This window comes from Polypterus senegalus, chromosome 14 (genome assembly GCF_016835505.1).
Source record: "Polypterus senegalus isolate Bchr_013 chromosome 14, ASM1683550v1, whole genome shotgun sequence".
NCBI classification, from domain to species: Eukaryota; Metazoa; Chordata; class Cladistia; order Polypteriformes; family Polypteridae; genus Polypterus; species Polypterus senegalus.
The window spans coordinates 29,220,138-29,244,819 of NC_053167.1; the positions used below are offsets into that span (position 1 = coordinate 29,220,138).

Here is a 24,682-nt window from a genome sequence, read left to right on the forward strand (position 1 = left end):
ATAAAGGCTGCTTCATCTTAATACTGGTAGGTGAGGGGTGAAAAAATCAGTCTGGCCAAAGTGCCAGTCCAAAAGGTGGCTCATGCACATGTTATTTTAATGACATGCATGTTATGATTGGAGATTCTAAATTTGTCCTGTGAGACTGTACATGTGAGTAGACTTAACAATGAACCATCCAGCTTTGGTATCTGTTTGTGTCACATGCTATGGATAAGCTCCATTCCCTTAACTGGTTTAAGTGAGTTTGAGAATGTAACATTATATTAAATTTAACAAATATAATAATGAACATGAAATAAATGTGAGCATATAAGAATGTAATTTGAAGTGACAAATAGAAATTGAAACCCCTGCCTTTTTCTACTTGTGGTATATCAGTCAGGTCTCATAGTCACGGAAGCATAAAATAAACCAAGAATTTGTCTTAATTATAGCATCCACTTTGCATATCAATTATTTTGGGGGACTGGCATTTCTTTCCCTGTGCCCCATTTAAAGAGACAGACTGAAAACCTGGCCTCAGGCCTTTGTGTTTTGGGTTGTCTGGGAAACACCACCCATCTACCAAAGTATTTGCATGCATGCATAGAAATTGAGCAGTGTTGGCCAAAGAGTGGTAAAGAGGACTATTAGTGATCACAATTTAGAATATTTCACAAAATTATATAAATACTTGAAGAAAATACAATATACCACTGCTTAAAATAATGATGGAAAATTCAGATGACTTATGTATGTGGTCTGGTAATATCTGATTTGTTTCCTTACTATAATAAATCTTATAAGATAGATAGATAGATAGATAGATAGATAGATAGATAGATAGATAGATAGATAGATAGATAGATAGATAGATAGATAGATAGATAGATAGTACAAAAAAATATCAGCAGAAAGTATATAATGTGTTTTTCTGCATTAAAGGAAAGTATTATTGCCATGCAATCTTTATTTATTTTATATTATAGATAAGGGGCAATAAAGGAAAATATTAATCAACTGGTGGAGGGAAAATTGCAACAATTAACATCAATGCCATCTATTTAGCTATTACAACAAACACGAATTCATCCACTGTGCTGCATGTACCCCCATCTTTCTCATGATATTTAACTGTACAATTTACTGCATCTGTCTTTATTGCCTGCACAAAGTGCTCTCAATTCTCAACAGGGGAAGAGAGTTGTGGTGACTTAATAAGAGCTCTGTGCATGCAGAATGTGCTAAATAGCTGTGTGGAAAATTGGATTAAGCGGGTTCAGTAAATGGATTGATGAATTTACTGTATATATAATATCGCAATTTACAGTATTCATGTACATTAATCAGACAGTCCATCAATCCTTTAAACTTGCTTATCCAGAGGTAGGAGAAGCTGCTAGGCATTTTCCATCCATTCATCCTCCAACCCGCTATATCCTAACACAGGGTCACGGGGTTTGCTGGAGGCAATCCCAGCCAGCACAGGGCACAAGGTAGGAACAAACCCCAGACAGTCCACCACAGGGCACACACACCCACACACCAACACACACTAGGGACAATTTAGGATCGCCAATGCACCCAACCTGCATGTCTTTGGACATGAAACCGGAGCACCCGGAGGAAAACCACCAGACACGAGGAGAACATGCAAACTCCACGCAGGGAGGACCGGGAAGAGAACCCAGGTCTCCTTACTGCGAGGCAGTATCAGTACCACTGCGCCACCGTGTGCTAGGCGTTTTGAAATTTGAATTGTCTAAACTGGAGAATATGACCCTTTCAAGGTGTTCAACAATCATAGGTGTTTGATTTTAACAGGCCATACACGTACATGTGTATCAGATATATTGATGGCTATTCTGAGTTTGTAACAACTTTGTGAGTGAATTTAATGCTTAGGTGTTTGAAATAGTATTGTATGCATTACTTAGTGTGACACTCAGTCTTGGGGATGATGATGATGTGTTATTCTTAAAGCAAGAATGTGTACTGGAAACATGTGACGGTCGTGTGCGCTGTTAACCGTTGACTTCTACTCGGTGTCGATGAATCACTCCGAAATCTTCCGTGCAGTCATGCTGAGCAGCTACTAGTGTGCCCGTATGAGTAAGACCCCCAACATGCGGAGTCAGTGATATGGTGTGATGTGTACACATGTACGCGTAAAATCTGTCTGAGGAGTAGTCTCCTTGAAGTCCATCCAGTCTTAGAGAGAAGATACATCCGTAAGCTTGAGAGCTGAGCGGCGAGTGTTAAGTATACGCTTCAGAGCGAGTGCTCTTGCCCATGGAACTGGGCGTGTCCATAGGACCAAGCAACCAATGGAACGCTTGTCATTTTAATATTCTACACACCCCTCACCTCACTGTGTGCACGGCTGACTTGGAAGCGTAGACTCGCCTAGATGCCGAGAGCGAACGGCAGAGTACAAGCTATGTGCGATTCGTAGAACAAACCGCGAAACAAGCGAGCTAGCGAGCGGCGAAGACATGGAGGTAAGGGCGAGACGTCTCGCACGGTTACTATTCCCGCTTATCAAGAAATATTCCATGTTGCTTTTCTTAACTTTCTGCATTTGTTTTGATCTGAAACACCGTGTTATGCAGTAATAAGAATAACATAGAGTACAGAGCAAGTGTTGTTTTGTGATTTTGTGCACGGTAGGAATAAAGTCAACCCATGTCATTCATGTTGTCGGGAATGAGGTTACGTTTTATTATTTTCATTAGAAGTGTACAAAGTGGTGATGTTTACGAGTTTTACATTATTTCGTTGCTTTATTGATACATGTTATCACACGGTGTATTGGTATCTCTTTTTGTATTTGTGGTATTCATTTTCTCTGCAGTTTTATGTTGGTTAATTTTGTTAACAATTAATTTTGTCAATTATATTTTGCGCTGCCAGCAAAGCAGCTTGCTTGCTTGTTAGAATGTTTACTCAGGTTGCCTGTTGTTTCGTGTTCGCCCTCGTTTCTGAAGCCTTGTTTTTAAGTTCTCTTCTGTAGAGTTTATTGGACCATATCGAAAGTTTCAACATTTCACGCAGGCACAGTCAAAAGTGTTCGCTTTAGCGTGCAGCGGTATCTTGAGAGGAGTTAGGGGGGCGTTTCATCCCCGCCTCAGACGGGGCTACTTGACAGAAAGGTGTACAGTACGTTGTTCCTTAGTAAACAAAGGAAAATAACATCCCAGTTTTCAGTTACACCTAACATTGGACACCGTCAGTTTGCTTATTATCTGGATCAGTTCATTCACTGAGACAAAGTACTGTGTGTGAAATAGCACAGTCATTTTTAAAAGAATAATAGGGATAAGCCTAATTCTGATAAGGCTTAATAATAATACCTTTTAGATAAGCATTGATAGCAGCCAACTGCATTGTCACATTTTCTGCAGTTTTGTAAAACTGATATATTTTTGTGTTTGTGACGATTCCTGATTGAACAATGTAGAAGAGCTTAATGAAGTATTAATTCAAATTTTTCAACTGTGCCTTTTGTACAGTTGTAATGCCTGTTTAATATGTATTGAATGTTTTGAAGCATTGGTGGGATACTGGCTAAAATGAATGGTTTAAAAGTAATCATTTGAAAACTCGTAATTAGATTAACAGTCACCCCATTTTTATGGCAGTTCTAATTTTGGACAAGTGCAGCCATTTGTTAACTGCACTCTTAAACATAAAGGTTTCTTCAGAGTGATGTCTTGTGTCTTGGAGAAACCACATCAAGACCATCTAATTGAATGGTCTAGAGGGCCATTATTTATTTAGATCTGTAACGGGAACCATAAATTGCCAATGAATAGATGATAACAAATTAGTGAAATACCAACGAGTTCCTGAGGACTCTTTCTTCATACAATAACACAAGCTAAGTTCAGGTTTTCTGGATCTGTCAGAAGCTAGGCAGCCTACTATACATTAAAGATGTCCATTTTGTTCAACCAGTAGGAACCCTCAAAGCTCAAAGGCCCAGTTTCATATGCAAAGAACCCTTCCCCGAATGAAGTTGGACTTTGTCAAGCAATGGATTAGTGAGAAACCACACAGATCCAGTATAGTGCCGTTTAAGAAGAAGTGTGTAGATGAGGCCATCATTGTTAATGTAAATGTGGTTCAGGTTCTTTTTAATGCCAAAGTTAACTAGAGCATATGGAAGTACTGATACTTCCGTCGAAATTATTAACAGTTTAACTGTCCCTGTTACTTAATGCATAAAGAAATATATTACCATCTATTTTCTGGACCCATAATGGCACCCAAAGGCCCGAGGCAGAAAGCAAATATGAATGGATACCCTCAACACCTATTCGTACGGCATCAGATTTATTTGCTAATCTGCCTAATCTGTGTGTGTGTTTAAAATGTGAGAAAAAATTAGATTAGCTAGAGAAAGCCCACAGGGGCATGCGTAGACCACACATATCATAACTCAGGAGCAGTGGAGCTGCAGTGTATAGTAGCAGTGGTAAACACAGCAGCACAATCTGCAACAAAAAGACAAAGTGTTCAAACCATTCTTCTTTCAAAAGTACCCAGAATGTTAGAAAAAAAAGAAATCAAAAGAATTTGGAATAAAATCAAGAAAAGGCACAGATTACAGTAGAATTGTAGTGGGACAGCAGTTCATCTACTTTGTACAAAAGTCAGAATATGTCAACATCTCCAATCTTGGTAATGCAGGTGATCCTAAATTCACCTGCTGGACATGAAGGGTGTTGTTCAGAGAAGATGCCAATAAGACTGTGACAGCTGTGAATAAATATTACCATAACTGACCAGAGAGAATCTGCCAATATGCTAGTGATAGGCCAGTCATTGCACAAATATGACATCTGTAAAACAGTGACTAGAAAAAAAACAATTTGACAGCTGACAAAGTAGATGTAAAACCCTGCCAGTAAATCTAAAAATGGAATATGGTGCACTCTGAAAAGATTGGAAGAATACTGTTTGGTCAAGTAAAGCAAGAATTGAACTAATATTCCCAAATATAAGAGTAAATAACACTCGATAAGACATCATCCATGTAAAACTTTGTGATTATAATAATAATAATAATACATTTTATTTATATAGCACCTTTCCCATGCTCAAGGCACTTACAGATGGCAAAAAGTCATGTATTTGGAAAGTTGCTTATTGGCAGAGAGAAGAAATCTTCTGAAAATGGAAAGAAAATGTATGGTTAAAAAATAAAACAGGTATATCCCATAGGAAAATTGCCACACTTTGTAAAAATCTTGGTTTCTTCTTTCAGCATGGCCATGTCCATAATGCACAGCAAATACAATATTAAGTGTCTTAGAAACAAGCAAGCATAAGTCCCAAGAGTAATTCAGTAAAAGACAAGATTTGGATCTCAATGTCTTTGTCCACCAGTGACTGAATTAATCCTGAACTAGCTCGTCACTAACAGTGGACATATTACTCAGTCCAGAGGAGCAGGTTGATGTTTACTCTTTGAACAAAAGTGAGCTAAGGCACTTCATTTTTAGAATATTATTGGGTGATACTTTTCCAGGAAATGGCTGAATGGAATTTCTGTTTTGTTTTCTTTCCACGTTGTCTGTATGTGATGGTTACTTAAAAATTAAAAATGGTTATAGTAAATCTGCCATGCATATATCCTAAGCTAAAAATGGGAAACCTGCAAAACATTTTCAGGATGTATCAACTGAGTACTTAACTTCTTTGGCATTGTTGGCTCAATGGCTAATTGTTATGCTGTGGTTGAAGAAAACCCACTTTAAACTACAATGTCAGACACCCACTGTATCATTTCATCACATCATCACTTACAAGTGATGTCTTCCAAATACTCATTTCAAAACTGGAAAAGGAGAAAATAACAGGACACAAGCTAACATAGATGTGTACATAAAACAATAGCTGCCAGGATCTTCGCATAAACTATTTCTAAAAAAAAATATCAATCAACACATTATACTTGTTTTTTAGTGGATCCTGTTTTTACTTTTGATAGGCTATGTATGTATATATTGAGGGAGGAGTTCTTATAGTTCTCCCATATCTTAGCACCTGTTGTTAAGTTGCAGTCATCGCAGGAAAGGCACTTAACAAGAAAATGATGTTAATAAATTAAACATTGAGCTATTTTTTACAAAATGATCTTGTGTTTTCTTTACTGTCTTTCAAAGAAGGCTGCATTACTCACCAATATAAAATACAAGACATGATCTCGTTTCACATTAAGTCGTTGTCAGGATGGCAATACACATTGACAGAACAATCAGTTGCTGTTACAAAGGTATGACAGTCTGCTTAAGGCTATGCATTGTGCTGTCTTGAATAGTGACCATGAACTGCAGAATATACATTTAAAATCCCGAATAGTGGAAGGGACATTTTGAAACCCAGACATATAATATGTTTTGTCATGGAATTACACCAGTATCCATCTGAGGTCAAACATTTTGCCCTATGGTAACTACTGGTGGTTAGCCGCTAACTTGCAATGCCTGGATTACAAAGGCCCTTAGTAGCAGCTCCTTCTACGCTGTACTACAGTAGAAGAACATATATTTTCAGGCACACAGAGATTACCTGTAAGCACTGCAAGTGAAGAACTTCCTGGTGACATTAGCTGAGATCTGAGATCACCCTCCTTTTGATGTATGGCAAAACCACTGCAATCTGCTCATTCACAGTGCAAATCATGCCAATTACGCTAAGTATTTTGACATACAGCTACACCACAATCTGTCCTGGGTCACACATTTTGCAGTGGGTATTGCTGGTGGTCAGCCTTAAACCTGCAATACCTATACTAAAAAGGTTCTCAGAAGCAGCACATTCTACACTGAGCTGTAACAAAACTCTTATCCTTCGGAGTGCAGACTGCAAGTGGAGTTCTCTCTCTCTCTCTCCTACTCAGGACCCACCTTTCTCCACAGCATTTCCTAGTAGTACAAAGGGACAAATTTTGAAATTTGCAAACAGTAGGATTAAACTTGGAAATCATGTGAGGTTTGCCCTCCTGCAGCCCCTTCTAATGGCCATATGTGTGCCTACAGTCCTGAACCCCCACCTTTTCATTAAAAGGACAGACAAACTCCAAGTTATCTACTCATTATGTTTTGCTCTGTGCAGTCCCCCCATTATAAAACTGTCTCTTTATGGCTGGCAATGGATACATTTTGCTGATATAACAATGCAAAATGTTTTCAGTCTTTCTGATTCTCTGCCTTCATGCAGTTGAAAGTTTGGTCCAGCTAAGTCTCCTTTCAACCAAAAAAAAAAAAATCATTATATGTATAAATTGTGAGGTTTCTGAACTCTTTTAGGCCCCCCTTCCAATGGGACGCCACAACAAAGTGCGTCCCAAAGTGTGATTGCTGCATCTGTGGGAGATTGCTTGTCCATTACCAAGGCAACAGCAGGCTCACAGCACTGCAGTGGAGCACATCGTGGTCGCACTATAAGCGCCTGTCATCAATGGGTGATGCAAGGGACATTATAATTGCAGGGAACAGTATTACTTGGCCACAACCTTGCCTGTATGCTATGTCTGTGTATAGGCGAGTGGTAGATCCCTCTTCAGTAAATATCTGTGCTGTTCCTGTTTCAAGCTGAATAAAGCTGGTTTTGATCAAAATACTGAGTCTCATCCTTTTGGAGTGCAAGACAGGGACTCACATCTCACACGTCACAATATTAGAATATTAGAACACTCTAGACGAGAACAGGCCATTGAGCCCAACAAAGCTCGCCAGTCCTATCCACTTATTTCCTCCAAGAAAACATCAAGTCGAGTTTTGAAAATCCCTAACGTCTTACTCTCTACCACACTACTTGGTAGCTTATTCCAAGCATCCAGCATCTAGATTGTTCTGGATAAGAAATTATTTTGAGCATGTAAAGAAAAACTTCCTGAGGGATGCTTAATGTTTGATGAGAACAGGCCATTCAGCCCAACAAATTTACCCTTCTAACAAGTTTCCAACTGTGTCCCTATGGTTCTCTGTTCCTAATGTTTGTGATGAACTCACTCATTTTAAAATATAAGTCTCGATCCACTGTACTTATTCCCTTCATAATTTTAAACACTTCAATCATGTCACCTCTTAAATCTTCTCAGCTCTTTTAATCTTTCCTCATTACTCAACCCCCGTAGACCTGGAAACAGCCTAGTCGCTCTTCTCTGGACCTTTTCTAGCGCTGCTATGTCCTTTTTGTAGCCTGGAGACCAAAACTGCACACAGTACTCAAGATGAGGTCTCACCATTGTGGTTGAGCATAACCTCCTTGAACTTGTACTCCACAGATCATGCTTTATAACCTAACATTCTGTTAGCCTTCTTAATGGCTTCTGAACACTGTTGGGAAGTTGATAGCAACTTAACAATTTTAGTCTTTGCATCTGCACTCTTCCAAAATACTGAGAATTGTATTATATTATGGACACTTGACCCTAGTGGTTCAATCACCTCTACACCCTCAATTCTATCCTGATTATTACAAATACTAAATCCAGACAGGCTTCACCCCGTGTTGGTGCTTTAACATGCTGTGTTAAAAAACAGTCACTGATTACTTCTAAAAACTCCTGCTCTTGTGCTCCTCCATCTGCAAGGTTATCCCAGTTAATATTTGGATAATTAAAGTCCCCCATGACTATAATATCCCCCTGTAAACTTGCCTTTTTGATATTACTAAAAAGATGTGTGTTGAAATTACTGTCTGAATTGGGTGGTCTATAACACACTCCTAAAATAAGACCTCTTTCCCTAATATTTTCCAGCCACATGTCCTCACTGATGGGGCTCATCATCCAACTGAAGAGTTCTTACATTTAAACCCTGTTTGGCATAAACAGCAACCCCACCTCCTTTTCTGTTCTGTCTATCCTTCCTAAAAAATGTGTATCCCTCTATGTTACACTCATCCACATCTTGTTATTTAGCCAGGTTTCCGTTATTGCTATAATATCATAATTATGCTCTGCCACATACAACTCCGACTCACTTACCTTATTTTTGATACTTCTAGCATTAAGGGAAGCGATTTTTAATGTGTTACTCCTTCTACATTTACGTGTTTGCTTAGAATTTACGTTACTATGCATTTTTATTTCTACACCATTGTTTGTTCTTCCATGTATAGATCTAAATCTGGCCTGTCCTAAACTCCCTGCCCCCCCCCATTCCCTAGTTTAAACAATCCTCGACTAGCCTACACATACGCCTCCCCAATACATTGGTGCCCCTCCAGTTCAGATGTAACCTGTCACGGCGGAACAGGTCCCATCTGTTCCAAAAGGAGTCCCAATACCCCATAAACCTATACCCTTCTACCCTGCACCAAGATTTGAGCCATAATAAACTGGCGAAGGTAATGAAAGCTTGCACTGTGTGAGCCTTTCTTCTCATGGACTGGATATCATAGTTACCATGATAGTATGAACAGAGGTATTTATATAATTTTATTGAAGTATTTTTGGGTTAGAGTGATAATTTGAAACTTCCTCATAAATAATTGTGCAAGTGTAAATCTGTCATGTGAACTTATTAAGAACATTGCAGGATAGACACATATGACAACAGTTCAGATATCGTAAGGGACATAGATCATGTAATGTAAATTACAGAATACAGAAGATGGCAATTGGCAATTGAAAATACAAAGGGAATTAAATATGTTATGCCTTCAATGAAGCAATATTAAATAAATGCATATTTCAATGCATTTGAAATAGATTGAAGTAAGCCTGAATGGTGTGCATATGTTTAATTTTTTAGAACAGATTTTTCTAATTTTAGGGAAATAAACAGTCCTAACTACAGGGTCACGGGGGTCTGCTGGAACCAATTTTACAAAACAAGATCAAGATAAAAAATAGTGTATAGGCAGAACTTAAACCAATAGGTAACAGACATGCTACTCTCTGCTCCATTCTGTAGCCGCCTTATTCTGGAACAAAGATCACCCTTTTAGACTAATAGATGAATTTCTTAGGTGTTTTTCACAATTAAACATTTTAGTGAGGTTTAAGTTTTCTGGGCCTCCATGCCATGAGATTGTGGTGTTTTTTTCATAGGTTGTAAATGCTCAAAAATTTCTTTCATAGGTTGTAAATGGTCAAAAATTTCTTAGCAGTCATTTAGTGAGAAATGTGTAGCTTCAGTTCTTTTTATCAGGGAGCATTGTCTTGTTAATTTATTCATGTGTTATTTTAATCATTATGGATACTACAGATTAATAATAGACTGTACCAGTAAACACTGCTCTTAAGTTCTGTGTCAACCCGTCAGGAATGCTTTACATAAGTTGGAAACTCAAAGAATACAATTATGCTTTACATAACATCAGGTGGTCATGTGAGTGTATATTGTTTCTGCCATTGCAGCAGGACCAAAGACTGTGGTGGTGATTTGCCTCATTGTGCATTTTTCAAGTAAAGCAAACAAACATGGGAGTCCAGGGCTTCTGGTATTAAACAGGACACAGACAACAACAACATTTATTCATATAGCATGTTTTCATACAAATGATGTACAGTAGCTCAAAGTGCAGAACAGATAGTTCACTACTGCAAAATATACAAGCTCCAGATTTTGATAAAGGTGTTAGTTGTACTTATGGTAAAAATATGGTATATGAAGACACAATATTCACTATACATCTATTGTGTTCATGTGCTTCCTTTACATTAAGTAATTTCATACCATTGCAGTCTCTTTAGGACCATCTTTTAGACTGTTCTGCTATGCATGCATATTGACACTTTTAGGCCCATAAAGAGCCTAATGTAGGTGATGCTATTGTTTTATAGAGTTGTTCAGGTGAGATGTTTCTTGATTTGCATTCTTTTCAACATCTTGCATAAAGTTATTGATAAGCGTCCAGCTGTACTACAGTCCTACTGCAGCTCAAATCCAATAATTTCTCAAGCTTCTAATCATGTGATCCATTACCAAATACTGACTGGAATAGCATTTTCCAAACTACTTTTAAAAATACCTTGGTTGTTATGAGCATCAAACATATAAGAAATATAAAAATAACTTTACAGTGGTTAAGCCCAATGAAGCCATATTCTCTGATAGTGGCCTTCGGTTTTTGGAATTTGTGGGATGGTATGATGTGAAGCTGTAATACACCTGACAGTTACCTGGGATGTTTCTATTTGATGGCCTTATGTAATGACTTCATTATGGAAACATAGGTTTTTCCCGTTATGGTTGGTTTGTGTGGTATGTATTCCAAAAGCAGAACACCCTTTGTATTCCAGAAAACTTGTCATCATGACTTTACTGGTCTACTGCTGCACACAAAATATCTTGTTTGATTTCATGGTCATGGTGGTGAACCCACATTTCATTCCCAGTAACAATTCATGAGAAAACGTCAATGGAATTTTCTCCAAGAATATCCAAGTTTCCCTGGTGACATTCTTTCTGATCCAGTGTCAGCAATTGGGGAACCTATTGGGAGCTGACCTTTGACATCATCAGTTGAGTTTGGATAATTGTGGAAAATGTGCCAGTTGAAGTGACTAGTTCATGGGCTATAACATTAGCCCTGACATAAAGATCTTCCATAATAATGGATTACATTTTTTACAACATTTCCTATTGACTCCCTATGCCATTTAAATTGCTTGGTTCAAAACATCACCTAGTAGTAGAAAGGTGCATCATCACCAGGCGCAACAGTGAACCTCTCATGAATTTCCTGTGTTTTTTTCTCCTCATTTGTAAGTAATTTAATGATGGAACAATGCTCCAATTTGTCAATTTCTGCATAGACTTGCAGGTTGATGTGTTTGCAATGCCTTCTCTCTGAGTGCTTGCTATGAAATGACTTTAAATTGCATGTGTGGCATTCCAAGACATCACCTGATCTTCAATGACAATTTCAGATCTGTACCACAACTACAGCACATGATACTCAGGTAGTTAAATTATTGAACACTCCTCTAGTACATTCAAGTGCAGGTATAGTATGTTTACATGGTATGTCTAAATATATGCCTTTGTATTCTCAAACGTGAAGAATGTGCATGTTCATTCATTCATTCATTCATGCAAGAGAGAAAAATGTTCCTCTTCCAGGATCACTCTGAAGGCAGGTTGAACCAGATATAAGGGGAGAAAGACTGAGTAATCACAAGTTTTTTTTTTTACATGGAATTTTTATGGCAGAATTATATCATGTATTTGCCCCATCTTACTTTTTTGTATATACCAGTTGCAGTGATGTGGTGTGATTTAGTTTTTTCTTTTTTACTCCAGTTATTTAAAAAATCTTTGTTGGCATAGTTCATTAAAATTTTTTCGTTTTCTAATTTTTCCTCATTTTGCAGGCACATATTATGCAGCCAATTAATTATCTCCATCCTTCAGGTTGAAATGACTGCTAGCTTTAAGTAGCTCACACAATGAGACTGTGTAAGAGAAAGCAGTAAATTTTATCCACTGTATCTAAGGCTGCTTCCTGTGGAGTTAAACACATCTCTTATAACGTAACTGCCACATATGTGCTGAGCGCTCCTCCATGTGCAGTTACTTAACTGGCCTTTACTTTGAATATGCAACAAATTGTGATGCATATCTGAATTCCCTTTGGGATAAGTAATGGAGGCTTTGTATTAAAGGTTAAGTAATACAGAGATTATATTCCAATAGACAAACAGAACTAATGAATGAAAATCCTAAAAAGCAGTTAAAGTCAATCAGAGCTGCTCATAGGAGTTACCGAGTCCACATTTTACTTCCAAAGTAGTGCCCACCAATCCTTTGCAATTTTCATTTGTTTGCATTTTTGGTAGTACAGATTTTGTACTTTTAGGACATCAAACCATTAACTTGAAGTCAGTTGACTATTGGCAGTTAATCATAGAACCTATAGAAACATTAGAGTTAGAGGCAGCATTTTTAATTTTTTTTTTTTTACCTGTGAATACCAAACCAGATTTGTTAGTATGAAGTGAACAGATAGATAGATACTTTATTAATCCCAAGGGGAAATTCATATAATCCAGCAGCATCATACTGATACAAAAAACAAAACAAACAAAAAGAAAATATTATATTTAAGAGTAATAAAAATGCATGTAAAAACAGACAATAACTTTGAATCATGTTAGCATTTACTCCCCCGGGTGGAATTGAAGAGTTGCATAGTGTGGGGGAGGAACAATCTCCTCAGTCTGTCAGTGGAGCAAGACAGTGACAAAAGTCTGTCACTGCAACTACTCCTCTGCCTGGAGATGACACTGTTAAGTGGATTCATGATTGACAGGAGTTTGCTTAGTGCCTGTCGCTCTGCTACAGATGTTATTCATCTTAACCCCGGAATAAATTATTTGAATGCATACTGTTTTCTTTTAATGTTTATTTTTAATTTTTTAGGGAAATAGATACTATATGTCAGTGTGTATTATCAAGAAGACAGTATGAGAATTGCTATAAACAGAGATATCTCTTTGAAACATGACAAAGTAAAAGCAATATATCTGTAATTATGAGCTGGATTACTTTAGTTTCCTCATTAGGCAGTCATCCGTTTACAAGTAAATGAGAATTGTTGCATAACAAAAAAGATTGTGAGATTAGTAATCACATGAACTAACAGCATTATTGTGTTTGTTGGCACTAGTAATTTCAGTCATTTTTCATATAGTAATACATAAAAAATATGGAAACCCATCGGATACTGACTTTTGACATCATCAATGAGCATGAATGATTGTGGAAACTGTACTGCAATTGCAAATTATATTTTTTATACAACATCGAAATTCTTTGCCATGTAAAATTATTATCTTTCCAAAATGTCTTCATGTATTAAAGCAAACTATTTACAAGCATTTGCAAAACACAGGTTTGCTTTCATGCTACTGGAAGGTGCAAGTTGTTTACAATCAGACACATATAATTTATCCAACAGCTAGCATGCAGCCGAATTAGATGGTGTGCAGTTAGAATAAACTGAGGTTTTGGGGTCAAATCCATGATGATTTTACAATTCAGGACCCTTGTGTGGCATAATATCCTAACAGCTGCACAAGTAACTTACACCAGTATGATTTTATAATTAGGTATTTCTTACTGTTTTGGTATACTGCATTCTTTTGGAATAATGACCTATTTTTTGTAATTACTGTTGAACTCATCATTAACTTCAGCTAAACATCTGAATAACAGACCTTAGGGCCTTTCCTCTGTTGACTTTGCCATTAAAATGGGTGGCACTGGGCTGTTCTCATGATTCTGTCAGCCATCTTGTGTCCAGTCCTTATTGATGTATTTCTTTAAGGTGGTGGAAGGAATAAAATTACAGTTAGCCTTCACTATAGTTACTTCTGTTAGTTTATTTATATAAGAAAACCTTTCCAAAGCCATATGGAAAATTATCACTATTTAGAAATTAGTTGTCAATGGTTAATTTGTGGATATGTCCTAGAAGGTGACATTAGACAGTCGCCTCAATCCAGAAAGATTAAATTACAATTTCTATTTCTTTATTACTTGTCTTTAAATAACACAACCTTGGTTTTCTTTACATGGAGATGTAGGCTATGGTTCCATTAACTTTATCAGGTCTATTTTATGATCATGTGTATTTTCAGTTGTCATAACGATGATATTGACAGATGATTTGTAAATGTCTCTTAACACTAGAATTACCAGAGCCTACGAAAAAACTTGTAGATCCGTCCCACCTTAAATCGCTTCTCATCTCTTGTCCTTGTTCAGTTATATTTGTATCTTTTGTGAAAGTGTTTCTTTGATATTTGGACTTCAGGCTTAACACATTATAAACGTCATGTCTATATTTTTTCAATTATTACTAAAACATGAAAAACGTTTCTTTTATAACGATGTGTTTACATAGATCGTTTTAGAAATACATGTGTTCCAAATAACGATATAGTATTTGTAAAAGGTGTGATTTTGCTTGACTTCTCACTCTATACAACTCCAAGCAACTGACATGCAGGTAAACAGATGAGCTGAGAAAACTGTGTGCCGGTGGGGGATGTGATAGCAGACTGCTTGCTGCTTATCAACACATTTAAAGGACAAAAGACACTGACGGAGAGGTGAGAAGTGATTTAAGGTGGGACGGATCTCCGGGTTTTTTCGAAGGCTCTCGTAATTCTAGTGTTAAGTATCAAATTTAGTATCAGTCATACCATGTCAGTATAACTCTGCATAGTTGATTCTTGGAACTAGAGTAATGTCTATGATTGCCATTGTTGCTCCTTAATATTCATAATAGAGTTGTTCTAACCAAGGTGATTTGTGCCCTGGCACAGTGTTTTAACCAACCTGGTAGAGGAGTGAGGGGAAGTGAGTCTTTCTAAATGTAGAGGATGATAATGTGACATGTTTGCAGAACAAGAACTGTTGTCATCTGCCATTCATTGACAGCCTCCTGTTTCACAATAAAGCTGACGCAGACTGTATGTCTTACATGTTCCTCTTTCCGCTTTCTTATATATATATATACACAGTATCTGTATATGAGAAACACAAACTAATATAATATAAGATTTTGAGCACTGAATGGTGATCCCCATGTAACTGTAAAATAACAAAAGCTATTCAATTTTTAGTTAGTCAGAATGTCTTTTCAAACATGGAGGTACTGCCGGTTATGAAGTCACTGAGGCAGAAAGGCCGGGTCCAGGAGCCCCAAGACCAAAAGTGATGCCATATGCCCTCAAGATGTTGTTTTCCAGAAATGCATAGGGAAGGAAAAGAGGAAGTGTTGGAAGGCAGCATTAATGCTCGACATGTGGTGGAATTACAAGTTTCCAAGCCTTGAAGGTAAAAAATTAAAGGAACATTTTTTAATCCGAGTATAGCATCAAGTCAATGAATCTTCTGGGCTATTGATCTGGTCAGTTAAGTAGCAGAGGGGGTTGTTAATCAGTTTCAGCTGCTTTAGTGTAAATGAAATTAACAACAGGTGCACTAGTGGGGCAACAATGAGACGACCCACAAAACAGGTCACAGGTGGAGCCCACTGACATTTTTCATTCCTCATCTTTTCTGCCTGTTTTTTCACTAGTTTTGTATCTGGCTATGGTCAGTGTCACTACTGGTAGCATGAGGTGATACCTGGGCCCCACAGAGGTTGCACAGGTAGTCCAACTTCTCCAGGATGGCACATCAAAACGTGCCATTGCCAGAAGGTTTGCTGTGTCTCCCAGCACAGTCTCAAGAGCATGGAGGAGATTCCAGGAGACAGGCAGTTACTCTGGGAGAGCTGGACAGAGACGTAGAAGGTCCTTACCCTATCAGCAGGACCTGTATCTGCTCCTTTGGATAAGAAAGAACATGATGAGCACTGCCAGAGCCCTACAAAATGACCTCCAGCTGGCCAGTGGTGTGAATGTCTCTAACTAAACAATCAGAAACAGACTTCAGACATAAAAGGGTCTGGAGAAGCCCTGGAGAACATTATGCTGCCTGTAACATCATTCAGCATGACCAGTTTGATTGTGGGTCAGTGATGGTCTGGGGCATATCCATTGATGGATGCACAGACCTCTACAGGCTAGACAACCGCACCTTGACTGCCATTAGGTATTGCGATGAAATCCTTGGACCCATTGTCAGACCCTATGCTGGTTCAGGCGGTCCTGGGTTCCTCCTGGTGCACGACAATGCCTGGCCTCATGTGGCGAGAGTATCCAGGCTGTTCCTGGAGGATGAAGGAATTGATTCCATCGACTGCCCCCACACTCTCCTGACCTAAATCCAATAGAACGCCTCTGGGACATTTTGTTTCGGTCCATCTGACTCCACCAGGTTGCATCTCAGACTGTCCAGGAGCTCAGTGATGCCATGGTCCAGATCTGGGAAGAGATCCCTCAGGACACCATTAGGAGCATACCCCGACATTGCCAGGCATGCATACAAGCACTTGGGGGCCATACAAACAAACTACTGAGTATGATTTTGAGTTGTTGCAATGAAATTTAGATAAAATGAACTCGTCATATATATATATAGACCACCAGGGGGCGACCACCCTGGTTCCTTTGAAGCTCAACCCTATAGGGGCCCGTGGTCACCGCCAGGGGGTGCCCCAGTGCCTTGGAGACCCTGGACCTCAGCACTTCCGCCACACCCAGAAGTTTTGTGGGAAGAAGAGCAGGGACACCCGGAGTGCTTCTGGGGATGCAGTCTCCCACCGACATGCCCCAACTCTGCACGGGGAGCACTCAGCACCTGCAATAGAGGTCCTATAGACTGAAGGCACTCCTCCAGTTCGTGCAGGACCACAGACAAGGATAGGAAGTTTGCCGACAGTGAGCTTACCTGTCCGTCAGCAACACACGCCGGCGACTTCCTGTGGGCCCTTTCCTCCGGCCCAATCGAGTCTCTCCCTGGCACGTGATGGACATTCCTTTGTCCCACCTCTCTTCAGTCATCGGCGGGCACGCAAGACACACCATTCAATTGCGTGCCTGTCACGGGGAGGGACTTCTGGTCCACAGCCATCTCGTCTCCCCTCCTGTTGCGGCGGTGTGCTTGATGACAGCCTCGCTGCTGTCAGTGCCTCTCGAGCTGCAGCGGCTCCTTTTCTGCAGCTGCCACTGTGCTGTCTAAGCACCGTAGACCAGCATGCGTCTGCCACTGATGCGGATCCGTGCAGTCCCTGCCCACAAAAGAGAAAACACGCCGGTAAGCAGGGAACTCACGTTCCGGGTTCTGTCTAACCGAGGAGCGGCACGTGGGTGGGTTCCCCTGCTGCGCCGGGCCGTCCACAACTACTTTTTTGTTTCCAGGTCTCCGCCTTGGAACAGGCGGAGCATCCTGCCGACTACGCCAGTGTGGACTAAGCCCCGGACACAGACAGGAAAACATGTTGTAAACACCACCACACGTTTATTTACACCAGTATATACAAAGTTCAAGTGCCACACAACCCACTTTAGGGTTGTGGACTCCCAAAGTCCAGGCCTCTCACACTCTTCAGGCCGCCTCCACTCTATTCTCCAGACCTTGTCCTTCTCCTCACCCAACTCCAGCCCTGAATGAAGGAGAGGTGGCCCCTTTTATAATCATCCGGATGTGCTCCAGGTGTTTCCCGACAGTATCCCACCGACACACCCCAGGTGTGGCGGAAGTGCTGAGGTCCAGGGTCTCCAAGGCACTAGGGCGCCCCCTGGCGGTGACCATGGGCCCCTACAGGGTTGAGCTTCAAAGCTCTATACCTGTGGTCCCCATAGGAACCAGGGTGGTCGCCCCCACGTGGTCTGAGGTGGGCATATGCCCTCTTCCGGTCCTCCAAGGGTCGCCCCCCCAGACATCTGCCACAATATATACTAAGAGGCTTCACCCCTGCTCGCTTTGCTCGCCAACCCCCATTTTTGTTTTTCCAGATACACACTTTTAAGATTTTTTTTATTTGAATTGTTGCTATTTCATTAGTTTCACTTTTATTTAAGAACTTCTGTAAAACAATATTTGGAATCTTTCGAGTCCCAATGTGCTTAATCTTTTTAAATGAGGTTAGTGAGACATGTGTTTAATGACTTTGTATCATAATTCAGGATAGGTTTCTCCGTTTGGAATTTCAGCACAGACAAAATGATCTGCATCATCAGCAGTTAATAATTTTTTTGTAAAGTAACCAATAAATGCATGTGAGGTAAACTCCATTTTTGAAATTCTCTTGACTTAAACTTCAAAGCCTTAAAATATTTACATACTTTTGACTATATGTCTATATATTCGATCTCTATTCGCCTTTTCTTTATTCCTCCAAGTAATAATTTCCCTTTCTTTGCACTAATGCGATGTTTACTTTCTTTGTTTTGACACTGTCGTTTTTTTCTGCTTTCATATTCTGTATCTTGCTCTGTGTTTTTTTGAGTCTTATTGAATTACAGTTTTCATTTTCTCAAAACTGCTCTGCATGTGTTTGCCCCCCTTGTTTTTTAACCTCTTTTTTCAATGACACCTAGTCCATGGTAATTATTTTTTCCTTTTTCGAGTAATATTTTCTGTTTGTTTGTGCTACTGTGATCTTTACTTTTTTTTTTTATACTTTCTAATTTTCCTACTTTCATATTCTTTAATTTTCTCCACATGTGTATCGCATCTTTTTTTTGAGCCTTTCGAATTCCACTGCTTTCATAATCTCTAACCTGCTATGCATGTGTATAGCGCCAACGTCCGGATTGGACATGCTTTTTTTTCAGTTCCACTTGTTCTGAGCTGATAATTACTTTCCTTACTTTCTGAATTTGCACCTTGATTATTCTTTTTTTTTTGTCTCCCCAACGCTTTTGAGCCTCTTTTCTCCACACTGCTTTCTTCTTCGCTTAGTCATCTACGTTTCATTTATGACGTATTGTCCTTGTACGCTTTATATGCGCTGAGAGCCCTGGATCTGTGTGTGCTCAAAGTCAAAACATGACTGAGTGGTCTTATTTGATATTGGTTGTAAGTAGGGCGTAGAATCTCATGTTCTGCGTTATCGCAAGATGATCCTGGGTCAATCTCTTCCCACAAAGTCTCATGTTTAAGGTCCCCGCGATACGCTCCGTGGCCAATCTGTTTAGTCTCGCGGGTCTTTTAAGTGTCTTCTTTGATCATAATGTGAAGGTCACTTCTCGACGCCCTAGTGTTTCTCTCCAGGATTTTTTTTTTATAATATATATATATATACAGTATATATATGGGGGTTGTGTTCCAGAATCATGTTTATTTTTATATATTTTAAGCCCTTATAAACTCTCCCACACTCTTATAAAAAAATAGCATAAACCCTTTATATTCTCTTAGATATTAGGTAAGATTCGTTGAAATTTTGTATGTAAACACACTGTTTATATACTACGCACAAACATACGTATCGTATATCATTGAGGAATTTTTGTTTAATATGTTATACAGTTTTAAACACATTGTAATTGCTTAGTTAATATAAAAATAAAAAAATCTACATCTACAACATGTAAATACATAAAACCTAAATGTTATTTTAAAGATATCGAGCATCTCCAATACAGTACAACATATGTTACAGCCATTACGATAGACAGGCCACCAGCAATAAATATGTACAATGCAAGAAAAATTGTATTAAATGTGTGTACAGCTACACTAAACGTACGTACATTTACTAAGTACGTAGAAAATTAGTTATGGGTGCTCACCAACAATGACACGACGACTTGTCCGATAACGATGACATTTACTGCACAACAAAAAAAAAGCGTTATAGTATAGCTCTTCTAAAGGAGCCTCTTCAGGCAACTGTGTAGCACTGCCGTCGTCGTCTGGAGTTTGTTTTGCAGGTAAGGAACATCGTGATTGGCAGTTGCTGACGCTGCTTTTTCATTGGTGTAAGAAGGTTTTTTATACACTTCCATGGCGCCGTCAAGAGCATTTATAAATTGCATAGAACAAATCATTTGCAGGTCCTATTCTTCAGCCAATGTCTGGAGATCTTTTGCCACTCATAGAATGGTCGCGAGACGCTTGAGAGTTAGGCCGGCGTCATCTTGTTCTTCCTCGCTCCCTTCCTTCAACATATCCAACACTTTTACCTTTTCAGGAATCGTTAGCATCTTCCGTTGGCGCTTGGGCACAGCCCCAGAATCAGTAGCAGGAGCAAATCGTTTTGTAGACATAATGAAGGGCTTGAATACTATACACACAAAGAAACACGTTGATGCTGAATGAGAGAGACGAGATGCTGGCTAATGCAAATCGAAATCAAATTCTGCGCTCTCTGTCGTTGAGCCAATCAGCACCCAGGATCTTAACCGCATGCTCTGATTGGGTAGCTTCTCAGCCATCCGCCAATAGAGTATGAAATCAACTGGGCAAACCAACTGAGGAAGCATATACCAGAAATAAAAAGACCCATTGTCCGCAGAAATCCACAAAGTAGCGAAAAATCTGCGATATATATTTAGATAAGCTTACATATAAAATCTGAGATAGAGTGAAGCTGCGAAAGTCGAAGCGTAATATAGCAAAGGGATTACTGTGTGTGTATATGTGGTGAGGGTTTTCGAAATGTTTTCTCTGCAGTTTCTTATTTTATTTACACTCCTCAATAGCATTAAGAGAGCTGGAAGTCTGGTTAAAAGCATTCCATTTTTTATAGTACAGCAGGTTCAATATAGGGGATTTTTTTTGTGTGGTATTTTAAAGTAATACATTTCCAAAGTGTACACTGCTGTGAAGGCAGTTGTGGCAGAGGTTTTTTTTTTTTTAGCAGGATCTTCCTCTGTGCTCACAAAGGTATCTGAAAGTGCTAATTCTGACGTTTGAAATTATGGTCCAGTTCCAACTGGTGTGTTTTTACACTAAATATTGTTTTTATGATGAAAAGGTTGAAATTGATCTTTCAAACCCCACAGGACTTTAGCAAATTTGAAAAACAGTAAATACAATTAGCAACTTTTAATTGTTACCATTACTAAATGGTTTGTGACTACATTACTGCCTGACAGCAGTTGGACATTGTTTTTAATTCATAGATTGAAGTTTTCATATTCCTTCTCCTCACATGTGCCCAGGTTTATTTCTAGAGTTCAAGGGTATCCCATCAGGTTGACTACTGGTTTGAAGTTATTGTGGAGTGTGGTTCCCTTTCAGATTCTCTGACATTCCTTTAGGGCCTGATTCATGCTTTTTAAGCTATTAGATATTGGATACCTTTGGGTTTCCCATAATACAAAACCAAACAAGAGGCAATAGCCTCTTTGTGCCAAATAGTTGAGTATACTATTATTACTACTTATTGTAAGTGGAACATCAACATACAGTATGTCTTATTGAGTAGTTTTGATCATTGTAGGATGCTATGGTTAATTGAATATTGTAAACTACAAATGTATTCATTCATTTTCTGAAGTGGATTGTTTCTTAACAGAATTAGCAGGAAGCTGTTGACTATTGCAGCAGCATCAGGAAAGACCATACTCAACCACCTTGCGCTAATTTAGAGTCCCTGAGTAATGTTACTGGTGGAAGATAAAACTGGAATGTGGACACAGAAATCAGAAAACTCTTTCCAGACAGAAACCAGGCACAGATTTGAACTAAGTCCTCCTAAGATTTCATGTAGTAGCTTAGCTCTAACCAGTACACAACTCTACAAAAACATATTTATTGTTATATAAGTCATTAGCATCGATGAAAATTTACATTAACGTCAAGTGGCAAAGTACAATAGTGGTTAGTGCTCCTGCCGTGCAGCTGTCAAAATCAAGAGCTTGAATTCTGGCCTGCTTATTGTCTGTATAGAGTTTTCATTTACTCCTTATAAACTATGTGGGTTTTTCTTGATGTTTTTCACAAATCCCAGACACATGTAGGTTTTATTGATTGGTATAGTAACTTTAAATTGCTCAAATGTGAAGGAGTGTAGGTATGTGCAAAAGTGTGTTCTGTGATGGACTGGAAAGTTGATTGCTGCTGTCCTTTTAATGCTGCTGGAGTGAACAATGGCCTCCACAGCCCTGAAGTGAGTTGAAAAAATTGACTGATATTAATCGATACAGTAGATACTTTAATTATAGCTAGTAAAATCGTACTGATTTTATTTTGCAAAATATGTTCATGGGCAGCACATTTAGCATTGCTACTCAGTTAAGGATTTTCTGTGTGGAGTCTGCACATTCTCCCAGTGTTCACGGTGTTGTTGTGTTTTTTTTTTTTTTTTTACTCTTGCTCAAAGATATGTGTATTAATTAGAGACTGTAAATTGACTCAGTGTGGGCCCCATTCAGCAGTGGTTCACACTTTGTGCCCAAATGCTTCTTCTGTAAGCCAAGAACAAATATTTGTGTTTGAAAAATGGATGTATAAATTAAATTGTTCCTTTGATTAGAGATTAAAAGATATTTTTTCTGTAATTCTTCTTTTTTGGTTTAGTCCACAGGAGATCTGAAAAAGATGTTATTTCAACACTGTATTGTTAATAAATCAGGTGTCCATCATAATGGTTTGTACTGTTGCTACCTCCCCGTAAATGGTGTTGTTGAACCTTAATTAATACAACATACCAGTTCCAAATGTTTACATCTAGTTAAACTCCCCATTTTGTGCTCTTCACTGTTTTTATAGGCTGAAATTAAGGGAATAGACTCTTGCCACGCTGGATCAACAGCTGTTAGGTGGACCAGCTGTCAGATTGACTGCACTTTTCTAAGAAGAAAAGCATGTGCTAGAAACTCGGCTTTCTCACAGCTGAAAATCCCTCATGTTACACGCACCACCGATACTACAACCCACCCCCCATTCCCCAAGCAGAGAGTGCACAAAAATACACTCACCAGCCAAACAATCTGCCTTCTGTATTAAGACTTGACCAAGCTAGCTCATCGCCTGAGTCTATTGTCAGCTGGGCTACAGTTATTTATACTTCACATTCGCTTCTTCCCTGTGACAAACGCTAAAATGTTCCTATGTCTGAATCGAGACATCCCTTCCAAGCATCCTTACAAGCAACATTCTGTTAGAGTTTGGCCGAGTCCTGATCACAAGTCTTGTGTTTTTGGCTGAATACAACACTCATTTCTGAGGTCAGCAATAGACTGTTGCAGAATTAGTTATTCTGCAACAGAAGGATTAGAGAGTTTTTGATTTTCTTTCAGAAAGGGAAAGTGTAACTAAATACTTCAGCAGAGTAGGTGGGATTCCTGAGGTCTCATCTGATCAGACTGTGAATTTCCATTTTTAGGATTAATGCTATTGAAACCATTTGAAACAGTTTGATTTGGAAAAGGGATAGATATGACATACAGAGAGTTTACAAAATAGTAGCAAGTATAATGTGGTAATGGGATAATAAGATGTCACCAGTTTAGTCAAATCTAGAGCGGATCCTGTATGAAGGATCTTACAAATGCTGACATTCACCCCAAAGTATCTTTAAATTAACTTTATTCAGAGTGCTTCAGAAATGGGAGTAAATTACATTCCAGCCTTTATATATTAATTAACATCATCTGTCTAAATTAAAATGAAATGGTGCTACCAATGTGAAATCCTTTGATGTTGAAGGTTAATGTGAAATCATATCAGCCATGTATGGTTGGGCATCTTTTCTCATAATTTGTATTTACAGTAGCTTGGCTTTACAGCTATAGTTGCAGCTCATTTCCATTTTGCTTTTTGGTGTTTGAAAGTTGCATTAGCAGTAGCTGCAGTGCAGACTTCACAGATATAATGCTAGCTAATTTCTGTTGTTTTAGGTTTGCTGCATAAACCCACAGCTGAATTTTGTGACCACAACTTTACCACTTGTTGTAGCTGTTTTTTGATTGTATCAGTGGTGCTTCAGGAATGAAAAAAAAAATTCAAAAATTGCTTAGTTTGATTTGACTGACAACTTAATTTCCCCACAATTTAAATGACATATATTCAGATCATGTTATTCATTACTCTTCCCTTGAATGTTTAGTAAGCTGAATGAACTGTCCTCTCCAGGACCTTGGAGCTCATATTCCAACTCAGTCATAATGTCATTGTGGAGTTTGCATGCACTTGCCTGGTGTCTATGTGATTTATTTCTGTTGGTCCTTTCAAAAATGTGCACATTCAGTTTAAATGGTTCAGTGGGAGTTTGTGGGTCAGTGTGGCCTGTGATGGACTGTCAGGTTATCCAGGATTGTTTCCTGTCTTTATTCCAAAATGAACAGAATAAGTCTACATCCCAAATAAACACTAATGAAGAAAGT

General features: G+C 38.8%; 1 protein-coding gene across 1 annotated transcript in view; it reads left to right on the top strand.

The window, feature by feature from the left end:
- The first annotated feature begins 2,361 nt into the window (after positions 1-2,361).
- The window catches only part of cass4 (Cas scaffold protein family member 4), a 68,086-nt gene continuing 45,765 nt past the window's right edge, over positions 2,362-24,682 (top strand). Inside the window, exon 1 of the mRNA XM_039735611.1 lies at positions 2,362-2,483. Within this exon, the coding sequence (XP_039591545.1) occupies positions 2,478-2,483 (6 nt within the window). The 5' untranslated portion in view covers positions 2,362-2,477. The remainder of the gene's footprint in view (positions 2,484-24,682) is intronic.